The 7,561-nt window shown below is 66.6% G+C and overlaps 1 protein-coding gene across 1 annotated transcript; it reads left to right on the top strand.

Annotated features, from left to right (window-relative positions):
• Nucleotides 1–1,255, top strand: LOC144219886 (secreted Ly-6/uPAR-related protein 1-like). Its single transcript, XM_077749998.1, has 3 exons — nt 1–113; nt 486–605; nt 922–1,255. The coding sequence occupies exons 1-3, from the start codon at nt 50–52 to the stop codon at nt 1,107–1,109; spliced, it is 372 nt and encodes a 123-aa protein (XP_077606124.1). The 5' UTR covers nt 1–49; the 3' UTR covers nt 1,110–1,255.
• Nucleotides 1,256–7,561: the final 6,306 nt, after the last annotated feature.

Raw genomic sequence — 7,561 nt, 5'->3', positions numbered from 1 at the left:
TGCTCAGAGAGGCGGCCGGCGCTGCCGCTCCCGCTCCCGAGCACGGCAGATGGCCCGGTGTGGGGCTTTGTTCCGGCTTCTGCTGCTCCTTGCAGCCTCTGGCCTGCACATGGGTGAGTGGATGCCTCCTCCAAGGGGAGGGAGGGCCTCCTTAAACCCCCCACTGGGCTCAGCGCCCTTGCCCTAAATGGGCCTCCTGGGTCCTAGAGCCTTCCCTTGGGACGGGCTTCGCAGCCCCATTGTCCAGGCAGGAAAATGGAGGCACAATAGAGGAAGGCAGCATTCAAGTCCACCAGTCAGAGCCCTGGGCCTTGCAAGGTCTCAGTGAGGCAAGCCACCTCCCCCAAGCAGGGATGGCGAGGGAGACACTCCAGGGGCGCCTGTGGGGTATGGCCCAGGGGTTAGACCACACGCGGCCTCCGCTCGAGCCTCCGAGACGGGTCTCGAGGCCACAAGCAATGCAGTTTGCCCTATCCCTCGCCCAGGTGAGGCCTTCAAATGCTTTACATGTGAGCAGCCCACACCCATCTCTTCATGCAAGAACATCACTCACTGCCACCCCGAGGCCACGGCCTGCAAGACCACGCTGGTGCAGGTGGAGTCAGGTGAGTCCCGCCCGCAGCGGGCTGGGGGTCCACAGCGGTCACCTTCCCCAGATGGCCCTCAGGACTGGGGGTGGGGCCCAGAGGTGGCACTCCCACAGACGGGCTCCGTGGTGCCTCACGAGAGTGGCATCAGCCCAGGGCCCCAGGCTCCCGCCTCAGGGCTGGGGACAGGAGCGGGACAACTTCCCAGCCCTGCCATTAGTTTGGGGGCCTCAGGCGACCTCTGGAGGAGTCAGGATCCAGTGCATGGAGGCAGGGCCGCCGGGGAGGGCCCGGGCAGTGGAGGAGCAGGCTCTGACGCCCGCCCACCCGGCAGAGTACCCCTTCCACCAGAGCCCCGTGGTGATCCGGTCCTGCGCCAGCTCCTGCATCGCCAGCGACCCCGACAGCATCGGGGCTGCCCACCCTGTCTACTGCTGCTTCCGTGACCTGTGCAACTCCATACAGGCCACCAGGGTTGGTGTCAGGGCCCAGGCCCCGCTGGGCGCCCCGCTCCTTCCCTGAAGGGCCTGCCACCACCAGAGGCCACCTGTGTCTGTGCGCTCCCCGGAGCTTCCCAAGCCACCATTAACCATGGGACTCATGGGGTGAGCACCCTGCCAGGGGCCTCCTGCCCCCCAGGCTCCGCCCTTGCAGAAAATAAACATCACCAAGGCGGAACTGACCCCTTTCCTTCCTGGGTACCGAGAGCCCACGGGGCCAGCCTCTGGGAGGGCTGAGTTGAGTCAGGCCCATTCCGGGCACCTGTTCTCACCCAGGGCCATTTGGCCTCATTTCACAGAAGGGGAAACGGAGGCCAGGGGGGAGAAATGCATCCTGGGCTGGCCTTCCTGCAAACCTGGAGCCCAGGACAGGCTCCTTAGTCCAGGGCAAATCTGCCCCCACTCCCAGGCTCTGCCCTGAGACCCCAGAAGCATCACCTCCACGTCTGCTCCCAGGGGGAAGGGAAGCTGAGGTCAAGGGTGGCTATGTCTCGCTCCACGTGTCTGGCGCGGGGACACTGCAGCAACAGCAGGGGACGCGGGGCAGAGGGCACATGGAGGCGCAGGGAGGCAGGCCTTCCCGGGCCTACGTGGGGTGCCTCTGGGCCAGCTGACACCCACATACCTCCATGCGCCTCAGCCACCCCCCAACATTGGGACTATGCCCCGGGGGACAGCTGCCCCAGGGGACAGCTGGAATGAGAGGAGACCATGCCCGTGGAGCACTGAGGACATGCCAGCTCATCCCAGACGCCAAGGGCCAGTGCTGGGCTCCCTGCCAGCCAGGTGGGCAGCAGCGGCCTCAGAGACGGTGGAGCCTCAGGCTCCTGCTTCCCCCTCCTGGGGACCCCCAGGTGGCCCCGGGCATGGCCTGGCGCAGTGGCGCTGTGGGGAGGCGGAGGCAGGAGATACGTCTCGCACACAGGATATCAGCAGCCGTGGGGCCTGTCCCTGCCCCTCTCCAGGCCTGAATTCCCATCACTGCCCTCTGGGTTGGGAACCTTCCAAACTCTGCATCACAGTCAGGCTTCCTGGGCCCGTGATTTGGAGACAAGGGGCCAGGGCCACCAGCTCCCCACAGGGACTGAGCAAGACATCACTGCAGCTCTTGGCTTCAGCTTCCGGTGGGGCAGCGGGGGTGGGGGTGGGAGAGGGATGTAGCTTCTGTGCTATTCCAGGGCAGGGGGTGAGCCGGCCAGGCACACCTGCGGGGTCCCTGCGCAGTGCCACCACGGCCAGCAGAGGGCACCCCCACCCCACCGCCACCAGGGCACAGGGCTGCCTGGCCCTCCCCTGGGAGGAGCTGCCACCAAGTAGCCTGAGCCCAAGGAATGCCCTTGTCTGCAGGCCTGAGGTCACCTGAGGCCAGACCTGCACATCCCTGCCCCCCCATAGCTGGGGGGCCCCCAGGTGGGGCCTTGGTAGGGCTGGCCCTGGGGCGCCACAGCGGGGATGGTAGCCGCTCACACCAGCTGGGGACACTTGGGGCCTTAGGATTGAGGACCCAATGTGCCGTGTGGGGTCACAAGGAATGCAGACAGACAGGAGAGGCCCACCAAGGGTCACCTGGTCCACAGGCGGAAAGGGTGAGGCCGCTCATACCCCACCTCGGCCAGCCCTGTGCCCTGGACGTGTGTCCCCTGGTCACTGAGGACTCCTCTGTGGTCGAACCTTCTCCAAACAGACAGAGCGAGAGGGAGCCTCCTCTCCCCCCTGCCCCCATCTGGCTGGGGTGTGTCTCCCTTGAGTGCACAGAGAAACTTCAGGGTCTCTGGGACACAGGGATGTCCAGCCCGGAGGCCCCCACCACCCTGAACACCTCCTACGCACACAGACCCATCCTGCCTCCCCAGCCCCTGCCCAGCCCCAGGGCACCAGCTGGCCCCTCGCCACCACCGGATGGACCTGCTGGGACCCGCCCCGCTGTGTATAGTTCTGTCCGCAGCCCCCTGGAGAATCTGTCCCTGGCACCTGTGTGGACCCCCAAGCTCCCCTCCCCAGGCTGTCCCTGGTCCTTCACTCCCTGCCTGCACCCTACGGGGCCGGCACGAAGCTCTCTCGGATGAGGAGAAACTCCATGTCCCCTGAGGGCCGCGGACTGGCTGCTCGGGCAGGTGGGAGGGCGGGGTGGGCCAGCCCCGGGGTCCTCAGCCCGCCTGGCTGCAAACCACCGGCCTGCCACGTGACCTCGGCCAGGCCACGCCACCTCCCATCACCCAACGCCTGTTGCAAATCCAACTTTTCCAACTGCCCGGTCTTCTCTGGGCCCCCGGACCTGGGCCCTCCTGAGCAAGTGGTCAGGGCGCGACGTGGCCTACGCCATCCCTACCTGTCCCCTGTTCCTCTTTGAGGGGCTTGCAGAAGGGCCCCTAGGCTGACCCCAGCCATTAAGGTCCACTGACCTCTGCCCCACCTGCCACCCCACTTCCCTGCCCCAGTAACCCCAGAGCCTGAGGCCTAACCTTCCGAACTCATCTGGAGGATCATGGGACTGGATCTTGGAATCAAATCAGAAACCTGCACCTGCCACCGACAGGCTGGCACGTGGGACAGAAGGCCCCAGAGGCTGGCGACAGGGCACCGGGGCCTGCAAGGGGGGTGGGGCAAATCCTTTCTGGCCTCGGTCCCATGCTCTGCACAAGGGGGCCAGTCCTGCCCTGCCCACCTCGTCCCTGAGTTCACGGGACCCCGAGAAGCCTAGACAGCCCCCCCACCAGAGAACACCCCGTGGGGACCCTCGGCTTCCCTGGGGGACCGGAGCTTCGGAAACGAGGTCTTCCCCCAGCAAGTGGACATTAAAAACCTTTTAATCTTGGGGTTTCTTTACATGAAACAGAAACATTGCAGCGTTCTCGTTGCGGCTGTAAGGCAGAGGTCAGCGTGGACGGCTAGCAAGGGACGTGGGTGCCCCTGCGTGCGTGGCTGCAGCGGTGGCCCAGCCCCGGGCCGGGACAGGAGGCAGCTCTGGGGCCCGGTGGGGGCGGGGCCCAGGCAGGCAGNCCCGGCCAGGCAGCCCCGGCCCCCACCCCCCCTTGGCCCATCCCTGCTTTGCCATCAGGGCTCCAGGCCAGTTTCTTCGCTCCAGACTCCCTTACCCCAGCCTCAGCCGGCGTCCCAGCAGCTGGTGACCCTGTCAGGGAGCCACTTGGGCAAAGCCAAGAAGACCCTTCCCCAACCTCAGCTCATGGAGCGAGAGAGCCCCTCAGAGAAGGGAAGAATCAACGGCAGGGCAGGGGTCAAGGACGATAACCCAGGAGGAGGGCAGACGGCAGGGCCTGTCCACGGTCACACAGCACAGCCCTATGAGCACCTAGGAGTGTGGACAAGCAAGGGCAGAGGGCGCCCAGGGGGAGTTCCCTCCTCAACAGCAAGCCCCAACTAGGACACCCTCAGTGACGGGGAGCTCACCACTATACAGGAGGCCCTATGCCATCTGACCCACCAGGGCCCAGCACGCCCGCTGGCCCCAAGTCCCTGCTGCAGGCCAATCCCACCCCAGGGGAGCTCTGCTGCCCTCTGCTCAGTGCACCTGGCCACCGACTGCCTAGACTTTGCCCTGGGCCGGCCTCCCCACCCCCATCACCCACAGCTGAGAGACTCTGCCCTGCAATGCCATTCTGAGCCTTCACAACCCCTCTCCCCGAGAATCAGGCCTCACCCCTGCTGCCCCAGCCCCCAGCAGCTCGCTCAGACTCCAGGCTCCAGTGCTCAGGGTGGTCCCGCTGGCCCAGCTTGGCTTCATCCGCAGGGCGGGGCCGCCGCCCCCCCCTCCCCCCAGCCCACAAGCCGAGCATCCTGGGCCTCCCACTTTTCCCATCATCTCTACCCTGAGAGCAGAGCTGGGTCAGGGCATCTGAGTCACCCCCATCCTGTGCCCAGCATGGTGAGGGGGAGTGGGGATCAGTAACGGGCGGAGGGGGAGGCCTGAGCGGGAGAAGGGGGCTGGGTCGACCGGGCTGGTTGTGGACCCCTCCAGCTGGGAGACACGGGCCCGGCCGGCCCATCCTGCACCTTCTGGCCCGGGCGGGCAGGGAGGGGCCGGCAAGCGCCCCCGCGTAGAGGCTGACGGGCAGGGTGCGTGGTCACTGGTCCTTGACCACATCGCTGAGCCCGCTCTCAGCCCTGAGCAGCTGGCTGCTGGTCTCGTTGTAGGCGATCCAGTGCCGCAGGTCCTCTGGCAGCTCGGGGGGCTCCACCTGCAGGGAGAGAGGGTGACATTCCCACAGGCCCCGTGCCCCGGGGACGAGCAGGGGTGCAGGGAGGGGTGCCCAGCCAGGGCGCTGCCTTCATACCTCAGGCCTCTGCTCCCGCTGTTCCCCCTGGAATGTGTCCCCCTCCTCCCCTTCCAGGCGCCCCTCCCGGGGGCTCCCAGTGCTGTCCATCCTCCTTCACCAGGCCTGGCTCCCCCCGGCAGGGCCACACCTGAGCCGTCCGCGTGTCCCCAGAGCCCAGGCAAAGCCCTCTGAGGCCAGCTGGATGGACAGCGGTGGCGGGTGACCTGGAGAAGCCAGAGGCCTCTAGGAGTCTGGAGCAGGGGAGTGGAGGGGCGGCTGCCAGCGACAAGGCCACACCTGAGCGGTAGCGACCAGACCCAAGACTTTGCCACAGCCCAGATCCCGTCCCAAGGCCGCCAGAGCTTCAGCACGTGGGATCCCGGGACACCGGACTCAGACTGCCCCGTGCAGACCCTGCCTGGGGCCAACTCAACCCGGCGGCGAGGCGAGGCACCCGGGCTCCTCCCGGCCATGCCCTGGTCCTACCGTCTGCGGCTGGGCATCCCCAGGGTACGCCCGCTGAGCCACACTGTCGGCTCTCTCCCAAGTCCCTTCCAGCCCCGCCGGCCACCCGGTACCCTCTGTTGTAGGAGATGCTGCCCGCGGTCTTTTAGTCCCAGCTCTCAGCCCCTTGATGGAAAGCCCCCTTGAGCAGTGGCTGCCCACGCCGGCCTCCTGACGCATGAAGGGGTGTATGGAGCATCCCTGTCCCTATGGGGTGGGGGACACCCAGGACCTTTGGGGGTGTCCAGAGACAGAGACCAGGGAGCTGTCCCATGGCACGTGGTGCTGCCTTGGGTAGTTCCCATGGCCTCTGTGAGCCTCAGTTTCCCCACCTCCAGTATGGGGGAAAGGCTGGCCTCTCATGATTAAGGTGGGATTGTGTCCCTCCTTGCTCGCGGAGCGCCTGTCCAAAGCCAGAGACGGAGGCGCCCTGGTTTAGAGCACGTAGGGGTTGGGGCCCCGGCTTTGGCACGCAGGCTCCTGAGGTGAGTTCTTGGGAAGCCGCCTCAGGCTGGAGGCTGCCCTGGAAACTGGCCCAGAGGAGGCGCGCTGGTGGTCCCCAGGGCCCGTTGCCGCGCTGCGGGTGCCGGAAGGAGCAGGCCCTGAGGAGCGTCCTCTCCCCCCGACAGGCACCGCGGCCCTCTCTCCATCTGGAAAGGGCAGAAAGGCTCGCAGATCTGTGGAGCTCAGTCCCCCAACCCCAACCTCGGGTGGTGGCCGAGGCCCTCAGCTCCAGCTTCCTCTGTGTGAAGAGGGCAGGGAAGGGGTGCCCTCGGGTCCTTGGGAGCCCCCAGTAACCTCCTCTGACACCATCCCGCCCGTTGAGAACCAAGGACCAGAGAAGAGTGTGGGGCTACACTCTTCGAGCCACACAACAGCAGCGGGACTTTGATTCCTGGGAGAGGCCAGCTCAGGGCCTCCCTGCTGTGGAAAAAGCGGAGGGTGCGGCACAGAGTCCCGAGAGGCAAGGTGAAGAGGCAGGAGGGCAGCGCGCTAGAACGTGTACCAGGAGTGGATGCAGGGGCCCTGGGAGCTCCAAGGAAGAAAGCCCATCAGTGAAGTGAGGTCCTGGGTCCAAGAAAGGTCTGGGCTGGCACCCCGTGGGACGGGAGCAGCCCCAGGAGGGGGCACAGGCAGCCGGCCTTCCGTAGGGGAAGGGGCAGGGACCAGGAGGCCTCAGGGCCCGCGGGGCTGTGCACCCGGGGTCGGGGAGGAGGAAGAGGGTGCTCACCCTGTGTTTGCACAGGTGCTGCACGACGCGCTCCGGCGAGGTGCCCAGCACGTGCTGGCGGGAGCGCAGGAGCGCGCACACGAAGCCATCGCGCAGGCTGATGAAGCGCGCCTCCAGGTAAAAGGCTCGGTCGTCCCAGCCNGCGCCGCGCCACAGCGGCATCTGGCGGTCGCGCCCCGCGCTGCAGGCGCAGAAGAGTGTGAGCTGGTCCCGCGCGTCTTCCCCTTCGCTGCGAGCCTTCGTTCCCTCCCCGGCCGTCGAAGGTTCGGACTGGCCCCGGAGCTTCGGTCCCTGATCTGAGCAGAATCAAAGGGTCCAGTACCTCCCGGCCAGAGGTGCAGGACTTTGCAGAAGTGGACGCAGCCGTCCGCAGCGCACTGCTTCAAGACTGTCCTGGAAACCGACCTTCCCACGCTACGAAATCTCCGGGGACCCTCCACCTCGGCAGGGCGCCCCGACCCCAGC

The sequence above is a fragment of the Crocuta crocuta genome, unplaced genomic scaffold, assembly GCF_008692635.1.
Source record: "Crocuta crocuta isolate KB4526 unplaced genomic scaffold, BGI_CrCroc_1.0 scaffold119, whole genome shotgun sequence".
NCBI classification, from domain to species: domain Eukaryota; kingdom Metazoa; phylum Chordata; class Mammalia; order Carnivora; family Hyaenidae; genus Crocuta; species Crocuta crocuta.
The sequence above is the reverse complement of the archived record's forward strand: the minus strand, read 5'-3'. Positions and strand labels throughout refer to the sequence as shown.

Excerpts from the sequence above, each read along its gene's own strand:
- LOC144219886 (XM_077749998.1), top strand. The coding sequence starts at position 50 with ATGGCCCGGTGTGGGGCTTTGTTCCGGCTTCTGCTGCTCCTTGCAGCC. Across the intron at positions 114-485 it reads AGCCTCTGGCCTGCACATGG|GTGAGGCCTTCAAATGCTTT; the intron begins GTGAGTGGATGC and ends TCCCTCGCCCAG. Across the intron at positions 606-921 it reads GCTGGTGCAGGTGGAGTCAG|AGTACCCCTTCCACCAGAGC; the intron begins GTGAGTCCCGCC and ends CCCACCCGGCAG.